Source organism: Vidua chalybeata, chromosome 3 (genome assembly GCF_026979565.1).
Source record: "Vidua chalybeata isolate OUT-0048 chromosome 3, bVidCha1 merged haplotype, whole genome shotgun sequence".
Classification (NCBI taxonomy): Eukaryota; Metazoa; Chordata; class Aves; order Passeriformes; family Viduidae; genus Vidua; species Vidua chalybeata.
The window spans coordinates 108,201,603-108,220,635 of NC_071532.1; the positions used below are offsets into that span (position 1 = coordinate 108,201,603).

A 19,033-nucleotide genomic window follows, 5' to 3' on the forward strand; every position below is an offset into this window, starting at 1 on the left:
TCTTGTTAATACTGAGTAACTAAGCTAGACCAGATGTGTCCCTTCAGTGTTACAGAGCAAACGTGACAGTTCTTTTTTTCCTAAAAGCTTTCTATTTAAAGGTGAATAGATGATGCATTTGAGTGAAAGTTACTCCTGGGATTTATACAGAAAATGCTGCAAGGACATAAGTATCACGGCAGTTCACTGTAATGGCCCACCTGAAAGGCTTTTGGAGACATGTTAAATTAAAATAGCAAATTCTAACACTGCGGTCCTCAGATTTTTTTTTTTTTTTAAAGTCATATCTTAAAATGCCTTTTAATTGAATCCTGTTTAATTAATGTAAAATTACTCTTGCTGATTCTACATGAAGATTTGTGCTCATGGTAAATTACTAATGTATTGTATTATTACAAAAGTGAAGTTGTGGATGATTATCAGCTCTTGGCAGAACAACTCTGCGTTTGTATCAGGGATCTTTCCAGGTCAATGTGGTTGTGCTTTTTTTTTTTTGTGAGCCCCTTCAGTGGAAATATATTGCACTGTGTCAAAAACACCAGCTGACCTACAAATAAGACAAATTTGACTAAAATGTGTTTTAACTTTGAAAGTTGAGGTGAGTTAAGAGTGGCCGGTTTGATGCCCACAAAAGCAGTTTCTCTCATCATTGGACTATGGGAAGGAGTAAGAGGGTACGAAGGAACTAACACCAGACATGTCTCTCTCATAATTTTTACCAAGTATCCTAAAACCACTATTTCTGGCATTTGTTATTTCACTACAAGCACTAACACTTAAAATTTATCTAGAACACTGTGGTAGCATTAATAAACATAGTTTTTAACAAATATTAGTACAGGACCCTGGCAAGTTCCTCCACTGCATAATAGTAAGATATGTGAAGAGTGGCAAATGTTCTTGGGGTACTGCTGGCAAATCTGAATGCAATAGCACATTCTCCTTTACGGCTGCAGTGCTAGAGAGGAAAATATTTTACTGATAGAGAAGTCTTCTAAATTTATGCTATTGCTAGTTTGACTCCTTGAACTTGAATTTCACAATTTTAGAACTGTAAGTAGGAATTAGAGGCTTGAGCTGTATACATGTGTGTGTTTGCACATACAGAGCTCATTAACATTTCTTAAAGGAAAGAATAGCCTGTTCTAATACCACACAGGGATACATTAAAGCATTGTATGTTTTTAACTCTGTCTTTTCTGATTTGTGTTTATATGAATTACAGGTCTTTTGAGGGATTAATACTATCTGGTAGCCAATATACTTAGGTGTAATTATTTATCTATATTGTTTTTCCTTATTGAAAACATAAGCAACCCTTTCTTTTCCTTAATGTGTATAGGGTCAGATATATTAAATGTGTCTAACAGAGAAATTCAGTTCAGTAATTACTAATGACTTGTAACATCACCCTGCTCCGATTTGTTCCAGCAGAGCCACTGCACACAGCATATGGTGCTTGATGTACATGTGTGTCTGTGCATATAGATGCAAATGCATCTCGTTAGTGTTAATTTTCATTGTGATCAAGGCTGGATCCTGTTCCTCGGAACAGTATTATATTATGTAACTGGCAGTGGCTCTGTCTTTCTGTTTCTGTAAACCACAGAGTAGATTTAGATCTAAGATATCTGACCATGAGGGATAAGTAAACAATGGTTTGGCACACTTACGGTTCAAATAAATTCTGGGGAAAATAAATGTATGTAAGTTCATCAGCTTTTAACTTTCCTTAATCAAGAAAATGAATGATAATAAATTTTAAGTCATTATGAAATGCTAGCAATTCTGAGGAAATATAATATGTAAAATAAGCTGTCTATCAGAAATATAGTAATCATATTTGAATGAATTCCTGCCAAAAATTTTTGTCATGGGGTTTTTAGCTATTATGTATTAAAACTATTGTTAATTCCAGAACTGCCTGACCTTAATGAATATGCCATTTTTAAAAGACAGACAGCAGAAGAAACTGTTTCTACCCTTTTCTATAAAAATAACAGTAGTTTTATTAGAGGTGGAAAGGTATTAAGGCATTTATTATGAATACAGTGGATAATGTACAAAAATACTTTTTAAAGCACCCTATGTACTTCAAGGAGAATGTAGCCTTTTTTCCTTTAATCTTTTGCTATTCTAAAATTAATTTTTATAAATAAAAACATTTAATAAGGAGTAAGTTGTGCAAAATAATTTAATTGCTCTGATTAAAATGACTTCAGCAGTTCAAGAGAGTCAGGAGAAAACCTATGGAGTTTTCCCTCCTGGGGCAAGTTCCTACATGAAATAGGAAACTTAAAGCTACACGAAGAAGGTTAGAACAGTACACAGTATGGTAACAAGCAGAATAAAAAATATATACAGGAAACTGATGCATGAATAATGGATTTTTTTTTTCAATTGGAAGTGTTAAAGTGTTTTATGATACAGTAACCTGAGTTTATTTTGTCTTTGTGCTCATCTTTAAAATATTCTCTTTAGGGTGTGCTTTTCAGTATGTTAAGTGGCAGGTCTTATATTTATTTGTAGAAGAGAGCATGTTTATGTAAGGAAACGTGCTCTTAGATTTAGGCTTTATGAACTTAAAAACAAAAACACCTGAGAGCAGAAGATAGACCTCCTCAGCCTGTTTCCCATAAGACTTAAGAAGGCAGTTTAGGATGAAGATATCTGGTAGAAATGAAAGCTGTTTTATGTAATGTGAGCACAAATGAATTTTGTCAGTAAGAGTGGATATTTGTGGGGGTTCTGTGGTGGAGGAGGTAGGTGTGGGTGACTTTTGTCTCCGGATAAAAATCTATGGATAATTCCTAAGTCTGGCAAAATTTCCAAGGAAAATCACAGTCTATTAATTTATTTCTGTCTGCACATATCAGAATATATATTGCATTTATTCCATTTAAACAAATTAATTTTTTATCTTGAAAATAACAATTGTATGTTTTCTTGTTGCAGTTTCTTAACTGCTTGTACGAAACTTGGATTCTCCCAGTGCTGAAGTTAAGACCCTAAAATGCTTCAGGTTTTACCATCTTAAAGTCGCTATTTATCTTGAGGCTGACTTAATTAAAATATTATGTACTCTAGGGCATATTAAACATGGCAATTTATTGTAATTCTTATTAATGGAGTGTATTTAATGAGTTTTCAGAACCAACTCCTTCACCTACAACACACGATGTTGATTTTTATTGGGTACAAAGAGGGAAACATGCAGATGGTCTGATTTTCAGGAGGCGCCCAGCACTGACAGCTGCCCTTGGCTCCTGTTGTATTCAAGCAGGAGAAATGCTGCTGCTCAGCCCCTTTGCAGCTTGGCAAGCATGGGATAATTCTTCCCTTCCCTCTCTGCTTCAATGTCCACAGAAATGTGCTGGACTCGAGCGTAAAATAATGCCAGATACTGCTTGTATCTTCACCTTTTTGCATTGTTAAGAGTTTTAGCAAGTATTTCTTAGTTGTTATTCATGTTGTTCACTGATGGTGTCTGCCACAAGGTGTGACAGTCCATAAACATAGTTATTATTTATCTCTCTTGAACTGTCTGTGCTGCCTAGTTAGTATTTCTTGCCAGAATTGTTAGCTTCTTTATTTTTCCCTTTTTACTTTAATGGGTGCAGTATTAGATGTTTGTTAGTTACTTATGGCTGCTCTGAGCTTCTTGTTACTCATTAAAAAGTACGACTCTCTTCAGAAAGCAATTGGGAAAATAAAGGTATAAGGTGCAATTTTAAGATTAATATTAGTCTGACTAGGACCAAGAAATCACATAGCTTGAGGGGAATTTCAGTATTATTGTTATACTTTTAATGTGGGGTGGCAGAGCCTTTAAATATTTCTGGGTAGTGTAGTTAATACAGCATGGAAGTTTGATATTTGTACAGTTTGTAAAGGAATTTGAGGTGTTACCCTATTTTGACTTCAGTTTTCAAGTATGCACTGGTGCATCATTAATCATAGGAAATGCAAAAATAAATAATATAGTCCCTTTGGATTTTTCATGTGAATACTTACCTTTTCCTTTTTTTGTATATACAGTTGAGGTATTTAGGTAACCCCTAACCTTTTGCTTCAACAAGGAGGTACAGTATAAAAATATTACCACAGTCTTCATATGAGCAGTTCTCTCTAAGAAAACCTCTAGATGAATATTTATTGAAAAAAAGCAAAGTTGCAACACAGAATGACTTAGCTTGGCCTGAATATTATATTTTAGACCACCAGTGAATAAAATTAAAAGCACATGGATTTCGAATAACTAGAAAAGGTTGTAATTGATTAGCACTGCATGAAAGTATTGAAGTGGAGTGAGTTTTGATTTGTGAATGGTCCTATTCAATAGAGATTAATCCTGTATGTTTGATAAAATCTTAGTGCCCCTAATGAGATAGGATTTTTTTCCTCTCCCAGTTTATTTCACTACTAGATACTCTGATATTCTCCTAACAAACTGGAACATTTTGATCTTACTGAATTTCACATCGGTGTAGTTGATTTAAACAATTGGCTATTAATAGTTCATTTGAGGCAGCTAATTAAACAGATCAGTGCATTTTGCTGCCTACAGACCTTGTAAGTGATGAAGAGCAATCCTGCAGGGTTTGGGACTTTCAGATAACGGCGGCCTCCATGCGAAGCTGCACCTTTCCTAATGCGTGTGAGAATACTCATTCCTGCATAGTTTTCAATATTATTATTCTTTTTTTTTTTTTTCTTCCTGGTACTTTAAATTATATTTTATGCAAAGAGCAGTGATTCCTGTGAGTTTCCTTGGCATTCACAATAGTATCAATACATTAAACAGAGCTGGAACATACAGAAAACTGCTTTCTATACGCAGATAAGCAAAAATAATTTCTCTCTTATCAGTCTCCTAATTAAAACAAAAAAACCCTGTAAGATTCCCTAACAAACAGTAAGGCAGATAAGAATTAAAATTTACAAAAGGTTTGGCATTTTTTGATGAAGATATTGAGGAGTATTTTAATATAAGCAGAGTAATTTTTTTTGTCGTTAACTTGAAGACTTTAGATTTACTGTATCTCCATTTGGATCAACTTCCAGAAATTACATGTGAAATAATTGATTGAATTATTAGCTAGACTGGGATCCTATTTCCTTCTTTCATTGGATTCTTCCTCTGAAGATGTACAGAATATAGCTGAAGATGCCTTTTCCTATTTTAAAATTGTAATTCTTTTTAGAGGCATTTAAGAAGGTTTTCAGTCTCTAAAATACTTTGAGTAAATAATGTTATCCAAATTTTATACCAAATATGCTATTTGATTTTTTTTTCCCCATTGTGTTTATTTTGAGCCTTTTTTTCCTCTCCATATGTTTTGGATGTAAATATAATAGCCTTTGCTGGTTGAAATAAAACCAGTTTGATTTAAAAGCCTGAGAAGCTTTACATAGGCTCAATGCAATCAAAACGTGTGTATAACTAGCACAAGGTAGAGAAAATCTGGATGGGAAACCCAGAAGGTAGTTAATTAAAATGTACTAAATTGGACAGGAATATATCTGTTTGCATGAACTAGGAAAGGATCCTTCTAATTTGCTACTCTTCCCTTTCATATGAAGTCAAAAACACATAGACAAAAATGAGTGGAATAAAAATTTTCAGGAATATCGTTAATGGCACAGATTAGCAACCATGTGGGTTAATCATAACTCTGTTTTCCTGCCCTGTTATGACTTGTCATTATGTTTCATCAGTTCAGTCTTGAAGAGAAACAATTAAACTCAACAGTCCTGAAAGGAATAAGGTAGAGATGGGAAGAGAAGGACAGTGCAGAAAGGAAGAACAGATCGTGCATTCTGAGGTGCTGCTGCATCATTGAACGGCAAATTCATGAGCAGCTTGGGCATTCTGGCTTTTTTTTAAGCAATAAATTATGCCTCCTTTTTATAAAAGTGGGTTTTCCAAAATACGGTTTTAGCTCAGGTTACACTGCTTACACATTGACAGAGCTGATGAGATTTTTGTAGTCCCTTGGATCTATTGTTTGTGTCCAAAGTGAAATTCAGGTATCCAACCCTATTTAGTGAAATTCAGGAAAAGTATTAAGCACAGTATCACAGTACTTCCCAGTGGCTTTAGGAATTATCAGAAGTAGGTGAATTAAGCAGTCAGACTTGGTGTTTTGATAATTTTAGCCAACTAAATTTCTTCTAATCTCTTTTGGAAGTAAAAGCAAAAGAAAGTCCCTATACATGTAAACTGTATTTCCTGTTGTAAACACTGGGATAATGTGGTCTGGCTACGCTTCTGCTGTGCTTTGCTCAGACACCAGTTTGGGTAGAAAAGCTGCTTTGCCGGGTCTGTGTTTGCATTTCAGCTCAATGTTCGGGGTATTACAGCTGCGTGACCAGCCACAGGTCATGTTATCTCATCTGATATCTGCAGGCCATATATTAAATTGGTCACCCCTCCTGCAAGAAGCAATTTCTTAATTTCTGTTCCTACACCTGGTCTCAGAGTTTCTTCATGTGCTTAACTGGGAACCAGTCAAAGTGTGTGAAGTAGGAGGAGTAAAAGGTACCCCAGTCACTACAATAATGGGGATGTATGTACTGGAAATGCTTCTAGCATTGTTGTTTTTCATAGAAGGGGGGGAAGGGAGGGAAAGAAATAGGTTTAGCTACGATCCCAACATAATTTCAACATGATGGACACCATTAAGAAAATCTTGTAAGTTTTCACTTTTTTTTTTTTTTTCCTAAAGCTTTCAGAATTTTCAGTTTGTCTGTCTGAACTGCCTCAGTAAAAGATGCTTTGAAAAAAAAATTGTTATGGTACTTCTTGCAGTTCATCAGGTGTGATGATAAGAAAGCATTTTCCAGTACAGTTTAAAATAAAACTTCATTTTACTTGCAGATAAATTAGTTAAAGTCTTATTTGATTCTATTTAGTATTTGTGAGTGAGATGCTCTCTATTGATTTTAAGTCTCTGAGAGGATGAAGCTTTTCAAAGTAAGCAAAGATAGAGGTACAATTTTATAGCGTATCTATGAGTTTTATGAGCATTTATATGTACAGTGCATATAAATAATTACTTCAGCATATACATATATGATTTCTTAAAGGAATCTGTGTTTACAGTTCAGAATATTGAAGTAAATATTTGGCAGTGCTCTTCTACAGAGAGCACTTATTTACATCCCACTTTGAATTAAACTTAAAATTCAGCAGCATGTTAGATCATGTATTTTTTATTTCATAGCTTGATATTTTCATGCATGAATGTTTTGCCTTGTTCATAATAACTGTAATGAGAAGAATTTGCTTTTACAATTGAATATATTATCAAACAAGCTTTGCTATGAATTGAGGACAGCTGAGGACTAGAAAACTGCAGATTTACACTGATAACTTCATCTGAGATATATGCATAAAAATAAGATGCCTGGAACAATGGTAGGGCAGTTTTGGATAGGATAGGCTGCAGTATGCTACACACTACTCATTTTAATCAGGTTTAGAGATCAAGCAGTCTCAACTCTGTGATTTAAGTATTTTTACAGTATCTTTCATTAACCACTCACGGTGGATATATCTAAAAGTGTTACCAGAATTCTTAATGAGATTTTCTGAGCTGCTGTTGATTAACTCAGTAAGTACTTTATCTTTTGCCCTTAGATAATATTAAACATGCTAGATACCATTAGGCTCTTTCAAATTCGTGCAGCTACACCTTGACCCTGGTGACAGCTGAGCACACCTGCTGTCAAACACTTAGGACTGAGCCACCAACTTCCCTTTGCTCAGCTTGCCAGCTAACAAATTTGTTCTTATATCTACTGAAGCTATTTACAGTTACTTCCCCCCCCCCCAAAAAAAAAACCCCAAACAACCAGGTATACTATTTTAACATTCTAACATCCCATTCAGCATTTTTTTTGCTTAGATAGCTACAACCAGTATTGTTCAAAGTAAGAAAACTCTCGACAGCGAAAAACAGAAGCTCAAATATTGCAGCACTTACCCCAAAAGAAGTTTTGCTGACATGGTGTCACTGAACTGAACAGGCTGTTTGATGCCATAGTCCCTCTCGGTTCACGCAGAGCTTTCACCTTCTGGTGCAAATACTTCTTGGATCCTCAAACTGAAAACACAAACCATAGCCAAGCCTTGTTTTAGTTTTACTGTGTCCCTGGATTGCATAGACTCTATAGTTGGTTTTTTCTCTGTCAAAAAATTGTGTAGTGCTGTAACATGTGAAAAGGAAGGCAACAAAACAAAAAAAAAAAGAGAATGAGCAAATATTTGAAGGACCTACTATTACTGCATAGACTGTGGTTAGAGAGCACTTACTGACTCTGTTGGTCTCAGTGGCTGGTAGTGACCTGCGGAGATTAACCATTTAAAAACCAGAGACTCCTTTCTGTCCTCCTGGAGAAAGTTTGCACCGCACTTGTGGTTCTGTGGTTGTTTGTGAGGCGAATGAAGCATTCACACAATCCAAAAAAGCAAAAGCTTTAAAACTCCTTTTTTTTGCAAGCACTGTTACTGGAGCGAGCGAGTCATGTGGCTGTGACATCAGAGGACTCCAAGTAGGACTGCCTACACTGTGGCTTTTTCTTTCTCTCTCTCCTTTTTTTTTTTTTCCTTTTCTTCTTTTTTTTTTTTTTTTCCCTTTTAATTTTTTTTAATTTTTTTTTATATTTTGACAAAAGGCCTGTGTAAGGCCCTTCCTGGCATTCAGAGGGACATAGCTTTTTAATTTTTGTGACTCATTAGGCTTTGGAGAGATTACAAAATGCTGTAAGAGCCCAAATGTCTGTACAGTTAAAGCATATGGACAGCAGAACTTTATTTGTACTCTCAGTTCAGGTTCCCCCCACTCTTCTTCCCCCTCCTTTTTTTTTTTTTTTCTTCCTCCTCCCATTCCCTCTCCCTCCTTTATTATTGTGTCTGTGGAAAAGTGAGCAAAATTGGCACAAGTGGCTGTGTGAAATTCTGAACAACAGTGATGATTTACAATAATTTACATCTTTGGATTGTATCACGATCTTGGGTCTGCTTCATATTTGCTGGGTGGCTGGATTCCTTCTGTTTTACTTTTTCTCCTTGTCGTCTTATACTTGTGAATCTGTAACTCATTGTAAGAAACTTTACCTTTCTTAAGGTCTAGTAGCAGGCTGCTTGTTGGGGTTTGTGTTTTTCACTGTAATTGGCTGTCACAGAAGTGTTAGTCTGGGGATTCCTTTGCAAATCTTAAATCATGTCTGCCTTGCTTTGCATGCCTTCAAAACTACTTGACAGTTTTATGTGATGCAAATTAAGGGCAATTATGTTTCTTTTATATTTGGGGCAAAATATGTCGTTTGGATATCATAACTGGTTGTGTGCTGCAGCCTGGGAGTGATGCTTTGGAACACCGGCATTGGGAGGATTTTACGTGGACGTTGTGTAACAGAGTGAGCTGGGAGGCTTGGGAGGTTTTGGTTGTGCTTACATTAATTCCTTATTGTAGTTCTGGTGTTTAAGGGAAATAGAATAGTCTTAAACTTTTGGGGAGACTATAAATAACTTCATTCACCAGTTAATGTTAACACTTAGTTTTAAAATGAAACATAAATTTGATGCATATGTAAGACTCAAATACTTAACATCATCTGTGTGCATGTGTGTGTGATATTTTTTTATATACTTAACATATTGTAACTTTGACTTTGATAGTGTAACATAAGCCCTGACTGTACTGGTATGGAGTGGGTTAACAAAAGCAGTATTTTTTTGTTTATAATAGAGGCTTTGAAATAAATTGCAAAATGCTGTGTGTAGTAAGGAATAATGTGCACAGACAGTGTGTATTAGTAGTCTTGATTTGCTCACTCAGATTCAGAACAAAATTGGAAACATCTTTGAGAACGTATCTCATTTTTTGCCTCTTTGGACATTATATCTAGAACTTTTCATATTATCCTGATTGTACCACAGATGCATTGTGATTTTAAGTTTCAGCTGAATGAATTTAACTTTTTTTTCCTTTTTTTTGTCTTTTTTGGGGGAGCAGAAGAACCATGAAAAACATTTTCTAGATATCGTTTGGCTTTTATTTGTAAAATAAAATAAGTCTCTTTGATGCTGCCATCCCTCCTTTTTTGTTTTCCTCTTTGTCCTGAGCTTTCTTGGTTAGAAATTGGTCAGGAATTGTGTGATACGAATAGCTGGAGGTGTGGATGGAGACGAGATTCTCTGTTTTTTGGGGATGAGACAAATGAGAGGAGATTTTTCAGTGAAAAATAGATAGTTTTGATTTTTGTTATATAATTATTAAAAAACCATAAACCTTTCCTCATAAAAACTTCTTTCTTAATAATTATTTTGGGGTACATTGCATTGTTCTTCATTCAGTGCTTTGAGAGTTATTACATGTTGCCAAATTTAGAGAATTCTACCATAAAATGAAAAAGGAGTGTTCTACAAAAAACCCATTCCACTTAAAAATTAGGGTGATATTTAATTCTATTCATGGATTGCTTTTATTATTGTTTTCTCTGTATGGTTAAGAGCATCAATGAAAAAATCTTAAGGGTATAAAAATAATGGAAAGAATACTAATCTTTTAATATACAGATTATATTTGTATGCATTAAAGTTTTAATCAACTTATGATACAGCAAAAGCTTTTGGAGGTTGCTGCCTCTTATTTGGGGAACTCTTAAACTGTAAGTTTGGAGTTTCCAACTACAGTTACACATTGAAGCTATTGATCAAATTCTATTTAATGGCAGGTATGCACAGTATTTTTAAATAATAGAGACAACTGTTGACCTTTAATACTTAAGGTCCATTGATATGAAAAAAGTTGCTTGATTTTTCAAAACTCTGCACTTTATTTTTAGTCATAGCTTTAGTATTAGAATATTGAGCTTCCTACAGAAGTCTGAATATAAAAATTTATTGCATTGAAATGCTGTTCTCAGGCTTTCTCCAGAATGGCTTTTTTGTGCTTTCACTTGTGTATGCAGAGTTATTCTCTAACTTTGTTGCTGTGCTTTGATATGATACCTTTAAGATTTTTTTTTACTTTTTCACCTGTTCAAATCAAGGGCACTACAAAGAAGTCTTCATCTAATAAAGCAAAAGCCATTAAAAACAGAAAAGCAAATACTGTAACTGAGTAATTGAGATGTAGTTTGTAAAAACTGTCACTGATAAAAATGCTTTTTTTTTTTAATATAAAGATATTATAAAGCAAAATTTTGAGACCAAATACCTGTGAAACTGGTGGTTTCTTTTTGTACAGTTTGCACTTCTGATGATGCAGATGCAAGAATCCTGAAAATCCACTGTGTAAATCAGTGTCTTGATTGTAGACTAATGCTTGACAGGCTTTTGTTTAAAGGTAGATCTACAAAAATGGAAGTTCACTTCTGAGTTCCACAGGGGATGCTTTGAGTCCCAATTGCACTTACAAAGGAAGTATTATGCTAAGGAATTTCTCTGGTAAACTATGAGCTTGATCTTTGATGACAAATGAAATCTAAAAGGCAATTGTAATGCAACACTAAAAGATAATTACATCTTCTACTATTTTTGAAACGTGTTTTGGAACTTCTAAGCTGTGCTTTATTTCCAAACATTTTGCCTTCTGTCACTCAAAAGTTCAGCCAGTGTATAAACAGTGTGATACCCTGCTGAAAGTTTATTTGTACTTAAATGTTTGCTTCTATGCTACAACTGGAATGATATAAATACTCTACTTAGAGCAATGTGATGACAAACTTGTTAGATTGCATTTCATTACAAGTTTTACAGTATATACAATAACAAGATGCTGATTTTTATAATTCAGAAGGTCCTGGTGCAGTTTTCTCAGATGCAGGTATTCACTGTAGGTGTTGTTAACGTATCTGTTTTCAATAGAGCAGTTTTTTTCCTTTAAGCGAAACCTCTTTCCTTGGCTGTGTTTTTCAAATTGAGGAGTAATTAAAATTTTTAGAGGAAGAAGACTGTGTTTTCTGTAGGTTCACAGCCAGTACATTTAAAATTTTGTTTGTTTTCAAATACTTGCACGTTTTGGGAAACTTCTGTTGTTAGACTTCAGTATTTTGTAGACTTCTCATTTCCATCATCTCTGCAAGAGTAGAGTATGTTGATACCACTTTATACTAACCTTTTAAATCAAAGACTAAAACTTCCAGTTGATTAAAAAAAATTGCAACAGCAAGGTTATTTCAGCATTCCTTCATTTTAAAATAGTACTTATTGCAAGAGTAGCAGTGGGCATCTGAGTGTTACTGCTGCCTCTTTGCCTCAGAACCTTTCTCTAGGTAAGATATGGTTTGAAGTGGATGGTGCCTGGGACCATTAATGTAGAGGGGGAAGAAGTGCTGTTACCTTTCTAGGGTAAACCAGTGTTGTCTGTTTTTTTCTACAGTGCAATCAGGCTACTGAAGATCACATTAAACCTTAAACTGAACTGTTGTTTAAATTAAAAAGATGGTCATCTCTTAACCAGTGAGTACAACATGGCATAGCAAGTAGTCGAAAATTGTTTTCATTCACTTTGATTTGCTACTTCTCTCACTTCTTCATAGCATAGCAAAGTTATTCTCCAGTGAAATAATCTAACCCCTGATCAGGCTTTGAATAAGGGGCTGCATCTTAATGATCAGATGTGTCTCATCTTGATTCTTCCTGCTCCAACTCTTTTTTGACAAGCATTACTTTCCTGTTGTTCCTAGATCTTGTAGACTGTACACCAATGGAGAAAAAAGTCCCTTTGATTAGATGCACCCATTCTAAACAGTCAATATATGGTGCTTAAGATCATCCTAACCTCCTAGTTATTTTCTCCTGTCTGTATTTTTTTCTTTTTTTTTTTAAGTCAACTTGCAGAAAATATGGGAAACTTGTCTCATATAACAGCTGAGGATGTGGCTAGGTTAAGGCAGGAAACTGCTACCCACAATGCAATGTTACATACACTACCACTTAATAAAATTTATTTCAAACATGCTACTGACAAAACCAAAGAAAAATAATATCCTAACTATGCTAGTTAGTACACTAAATATATCTAGGGGAAAGTGAAAGTAATCTCTCTAGAGCCTTTCCTCCTTCTAGGATACACTGCTACTAGTAGTTAAACCAGAGCAGATCTCAGCAGTTAAAAGCAGTGAAGCAGTGACCTATTTTTAGAAAATATTCATATTTCTCTGGAAATTTATGATTATGTGCTTTTTAGTAACAGTCAAAGTTATTTTATACAGACAATTCAGATAAGTTCTCTTAGTTTTTCTGGTTGGCAAAATATCCCCTTAGGTCATTTTAAAACTTGCAACTTTTTGTGCTTCATCCCATTTTCACTGAATCTTACCTTTATTGTAGCCAAGCAGCCTTTTACCTCTCCTTCCCACTTTTAATCTCTTGGTGTGAAAATATTTTCCAATCATTCATGGGAAAGGTACTGAAAAGAGGAAAATTCACTTTCTTCAACCCTGAAGATTTAGGAGTTCCAGTTATTTTATTTGATTGCCTGCAATTTGAACAGTGTAGTAATTTGTGAGAGGTAAACAATTAGGTTAATTCTAAGATAAATTTAATAGACTCAAGTCTTCTGCAAATATTTCCAAATATCAGACAGAGATACGTATGAGATCACTGATGTTGTGCCACAAATGTCTTGAAAGTCTTGTTCGGGATATATTCTTGTTTCTGTTTGATTTTAAATACATGTATATTAAGGGCGATCCTCTTACAGGACGTTTTTGAAGCGCTTGCCTCTCTAGTTAGAGAACACTTATCAAGAACAGCTGCTGTAGTGCTGTGGATCCTATCCATGGACTCATGGTGGTCTGCTGAACAACGTTCTTCAAGTTTGACAGGTGAGACAGAGACTCTCCAGTGCCACTGCTTTTGGATGAATCTAGCTGTGGTTGGAGAAAGTGCATCTTGCCAAAATATATGGGTAAGACCACACACAGTCTTTAAAATAGTTATTGTAAGCTTATTTTTAGGCAGTATGTGTCTTGACAGTTCTTTTATTTGCATGCCGGTTTCACTGCTGCTTATAGATTTTTCATTTATTTTAGTAATGGCAATTGCAGATTTAGATCTATGTTTGTAAAGCTTTTGCACAACATTTACACTGGAAAAATACAGACTTGCTACTTTCAAACCTCAGTCAAGATTAGAGAACAGTTTAAAAGATATTAAGGCAGAGTATTTATGCTCTTCAGATTTGGTGTCACTGTTTTTATATTCAACCCCATTTTCAGGGGCATAGGTCAGCAATAAAAATTTGCTTCTGGTTTTAAAGTTATACCAATTTTAGTAGCTTCTGTGCTTGTATAAATCTGCAGCAATGTCGATTTAGGACATGAAATTAGTTCAGTAAGTAATAAAAACAAATTTTTTTTTTAATTGCATACTTATTAAATACTGAATTTAGAATCTGTATTTTATATATGTTATAACTCCTGAACAGTATTTTTCATGTATATTTTAATATGTAGAATATTCTTTGCATTCTAAGTGCTTGCTTCAACAGTTGGCTCCATAATGTGTATTTAAAATATTGTGTGTTTAACTGACAGTGTAGAAGGGGGTTGAACCCTGTAGAATTTCTGAGTAAACAATACCCATTTGCTAACTTTCAGAGCAGATGTTTTTTAAATACTCCAAGAGAAATTAAATATAATACTGAAAAGTAATATCATAAATCATTCATTGGGTAGCGATGCTTAAAAGTTATGGATTCAGAACATGTTTTTTTCCCTAGTTCTGTATTTTCCAGATTATCTTGCATAATTAATGCATGACTATTTCTCAACAAAACATTACTCATTTTTTTATTACTTAACATTGCATAGGACCGTTGTTTCTAGCACTGGACTTTACAGACAATTAAGGAAATAGTCCCTGCCCTGAGGAATATACAATTAAATATATGCAGCCAGCCATTTAAGAAAAGTATGAAAAAGAGGGAGGGGAAAACCCAATTATAATGAACAGCAGTAAAAAACAAGTGAAGAACTTCATGAGGAAGGGCAAGCAGTTAGTTGTAATCTTATTACTAACTTTCTCCGCATATTCTACTATAAAGAGTATTAGTTATTTGTATTCAATTGGCTGGTCTTGTTTTCTGCTTGAACTTGAACATAATGGCTGATCATCATGGTTCCTTCTCTATATTTTGAAAAAAACCCCAACCCCAAAACAATTCCTTATGCAGTGATTGCACAGTGAAATATTTCTCTGCTGTTTATGATTCTCACTTAAGTTTGAGATCCTCAGTCCTGTACACAGTATTTTTTAGGAAAAAAAAGAAGCAAAATCAGGTGCTTCCATCCTGTCTCTGTTTCTCTTCATGTGCTTTTTCTTTCCTTGTTTTCTTTAAAGTATTTAATACCTGGATTTGCTACTTTTTCACAGCTTGTCAACAGTCTAAGCTTTCCCTTGTAATTAAAAATGTATTGTGGTTTTGTGTTGGAGGAGAGATCTGAGGATCATTCATGAGAGAAGAGAATTGAAATGGGATTGAGAAAGTAACAGAAAGAATAAAACTGGAAGGAGGAGGTTTAAAAAGAAAACCTTGGGTTTTAATCAGTTTTAACAGTATGGCTCCCCTTTTGTAGTGAAGGAGTACTGAAGGTGAGGAGAAATGAAGATACTGGAACAGGATGAAGAACAGAAGATGCAGCTCTTTTCCTGGGGACAGCAAACATAGGAGAAAATTGCCCTCTGGTCTCCAAGGCCATGTGATCCTCAGTTTGCTCAGAAATAGCTAGTTCAGAAGTGCCCAGCTGTGCTCAGTGTGGTGTTGAGCTCCTTTGGAGGGAATTGGGCTGTCTCTGCATAGCACTTAAAATGGCCTGTAGAGGTGTGCCTGAAGAATTCTAGAACCTGAGGGACGTTGGGAAGATTATAGGAGATGTTTGTATAAGATTTCCAGTGCCTGATGCGTTGTGTCCTGGAGAATTCGTTGATTTTTCACTCCAGGAGGAGAAAGCAGGCAGCATTTACTGACAGTCTGTTCAATGTTGGCCAGATAAGAAGGTGTCAGTTCTTTTTAATACACACTTTTTGTCATGCTCTGAGTAACAGACTGCTTTGTAACTGAAGGGTGGTAATGGAGAAGAAAAATAAAAATGAATTGCAATCATTCCTTCCACTCATACCTCTTTCTCCTCTGACCTTCCAACCCCAAAGTGAGGAAGCTGGGCTGTTTTTAGAGAGACCCTGTGGTTTGGTTGCCAGAATCCAGACCTGTAGCTTGTAAGATAAATAATGCAAGCTTTGAGGAAATATTCTGTGTGGATAGGAAGTGTATGTGTTGTTTGTTAATACTTAGCTGTATCACTTTAACCATTTATTTCTGTTCTCTTTAGATGGATAAATAATCATTTGTTTTTAGGAGATAAATCACTGTCTATATTTGTTGACTCCATGAGGGAAGTGTCTAGAAAGCAATCAGAGGAATCAGTTCTGTGGAATATTGACAGTTGGATAAACAGGGTTGTTTTAACATGGAGACCCAGCCCATAATGAAAGTAAATTGTTACATTTCAATTTCAGAACACAGGTTCTGGGTCTGCTGCTTGGCTGTATTTAGTCTTGAGGGGTCAGAAGTGCTAAGCAGAATGAAATTCTGTATTTTGGCACAAAATGATGCAGATGGACTGTTGGTATTGCCTATTTGAGGACAGGCTGTAGCTATGAACGGGCACGTAGCACCTCTTTGGAGCTGAATGGCCAAACTCTGTTGGTGAGTGGAGTAAGAGTATGTTGGAACAGGAGCACTAAAACCCAGTGTTGTTCAAAAATTCTGCAGTGTAGTCACAAGTTGATCCAGCCTGAAAAATAGGTAGTGTTTGCTTGTATTTTCTAAATTCTGTCCTGCAGTCATTCTGCTTCTGGAGTGGTGTTTCAGTTGTTCCAGGCCTAAAAAGACTCTGGAGTCAAGGTCATTACTGTCTGAAGATTAGTTCAAGAAACAAAACAATCCCTCTTTCATGTACGTGCATATCAGACATCTTGTTAATTGGTTAGTATTTGTGTGGAATAATTTGGGCATGGCATTTTAAAGAAATCTTTACTTGAGGTGTATGGGTTCTGCATTCGAGATTATTTCCGATAACACTTACTTTTTACTAAAATCATTTAGATGAGGTCGGCTGCAGGAGTTCTGTCCTCTGTGACACTTGTCTCCTCTGGATTCCATAGTCTGTAATTGTGATGCCAGAGCAGCTCCTTGTAGCCAGACTCTTGGTGTATTTTGGGAATCCATAGGGGTGTAAGTCTTGATGCTACCAGACTGTTTTTTAAGCTCAAGCAGTGCTCTGGGCAGCTGCTGCTTTGCCAAAACTGAAGCTGAAGGAAATACGGCTTTTTGTGAGCCAGAGTTCATTTCCATGACATGGGCTTTGGGGTTGGGGCCCTCAGAAATAACTGTAATCTCTGAAAAGTGTAAAATGTAAAACATTTATCATTCACAGTTTGTGTCTCTATGTCTACATAGTAGAGTATGTCTAATTTTAAGGACAAACTTCCATAATGGGGATTTGGGAATAGCACACTATATTCAATTTAGTTTGTCATCGTTATCCTGCTCCTTTGGTAAAATCACTAATTTTCCTTTCTTCAAAGTCTTTTAATTTTTTTTTATAATGAACATCTAAATGTTTTGTTGCTTTTTAAGTCCAGTTGTGCCCAGTGTGAGTTTGAAGCAGCTTTGCAGCTGAATGTTTATATTTCAGCTTTGGGAAAAATTATACCAGTCTGTTCAGAAATGGAGTATTTGCAGTAGTAAGTGGCATCTTTACAAGCTAAACATAATGATCAAAGAGCTGAAGAAATAACAAATTTAGTTGTCTTTTGGACAAAATTACAATGGAATAGCCTTTGGTTTGTCATTTAGCTTCAGCATGATTTATTTTTCTTCTCTTTTAATTGAAGAACAAATCCAATTCATAACTGAATGCAATTCAATCTTCTCATGTTCTGATGTGGGTAGAAAATATCTGTTTTATCTGTGCATAGGAGCTACAGTAATTCAGGCTTTATTTTTCCTTTTGAATAACTGAAATAAACTTAAAGAGCCAGACATGAGTATGCCCAGTTTTTTTAGAATTCATGAATTTTACAGAACAGTTACTTTTTGAGTGCTTTTCTGTTCTGCTCTCATCAGTAACTATTCCTAGATTGGACATGTGACAGACACAGTGAAAATAATAAAGATTTTCTGTAAAATTGCCTAATTGTTTAGTGGTAGATTCTGAAGAACTTGCAAATAGAACTATTCCCAGCTGATAGAGTGGGTTTGGGTCTTTTCTTTCTTTGTTTTGTTTTCTTTTGTTTACCTGTTTTTCCTTGTATTTGTTAAATAAAATGCTAAAACAGTAAGCTTAGCTAAACTCTGGACAAAGAATAAGTTGAAGAAGTTAGCACTGAAGATCTCAAATTAGGGTTTCCAGTGGCTGTCCTTACAGCCCAGCTGTATTTAGTGCATTATAATGGTGTTAATTGATTGCTTTTTTTTTTTTTTTTTGTCATCTCTAGAACTCCCGACTCTTTGCATGGAAGGAATGCTGCTCACTTCAGAGTTGGTTACTCAGAGATTTTTTCGTTACTGATTGCTCATCCAACAGATGGCTGTTTGCCATCTTTCCTGCACAGTATTCAAACTCTAGTATGAAGAATTACTAACTTTCATGTGCTCTGCTGGCTCATATCACACTATGAGAATACTTAACAAATGTTAATTATGGTCTTCTCTTCACCGTACTCTGGGGAGAAATATGTTGCTCTCTGTGTCAGATATATGGCTTGGTTGGGCTATACAGAGAATAAAATTAAAGGAAGTAAAAGACAAATATAACCCCAAACTTCTCAGTCATTCTACAGCACACAGCTAGAGGTACTTGTTGTGAAAATGCTTAGCTTTATGTCTACATCTTTGTAAGTTTAACCAGTTGATTTTGTCTATGATGGTTGTGTGAACTGCTAAAATCCAATACCATGGCTTAAACAAGGAGTGGATAGTTACTGATCACCTCTGAAAGGGGGCACAGCTAA

At 35.3% G+C, this 19,033-nt stretch overlaps 2 protein-coding genes and 1 long non-coding RNA gene across 6 annotated transcripts in view; 1 reads left to right on the plus strand and 2 right to left on the minus strand.

Annotated features, from left to right (window-relative positions):
- The window catches only part of RUNX2 (RUNX family transcription factor 2), a 215,120-nt gene extending 206,754 nt beyond the window's left edge, over nt 1–8,366 (minus strand). Inside the window, exons 1-2 of the mRNA XM_053937709.1 lie at nt 8,318–8,366; nt 7,989–8,108 (exon numbers count right to left, since the gene is read on the minus strand). Coding sequence (XP_053793684.1) covers nt 7,989–8,046 — 58 coding nt within the window. The 5' untranslated portion in view covers nt 8,047–8,108; nt 8,318–8,366. The remainder of the gene's footprint in view (nt 1–7,988; nt 8,109–8,317) is intronic.
- Nucleotides 1–19,033, plus strand: part of SUPT3H (SPT3 homolog, SAGA and STAGA complex component) — a 254,882-nt gene that overhangs the window by 31,511 nt on the left and 204,338 nt on the right. The gene's annotated exons all lie outside the window — the stretch shown is intronic.
- LOC128785318 (uncharacterized) lies at nt 10,046–17,197 on the minus strand. 2 transcript variants are annotated; one of them, XR_008429834.1, is made up of 6 exons: nt 17,104–17,197; nt 16,138–16,231; nt 13,335–13,424; nt 12,023–12,089; nt 11,229–11,363; nt 10,046–10,204 (listed from the first exon to the last, which is right to left on the minus strand). It is a non-coding gene; the product is annotated as an uncharacterized LOC128785318 (long non-coding RNA). The 2 variants fall into 2 exon arrangements; XR_008429833.1 differs by lacking the exon at nt 12,023–12,089.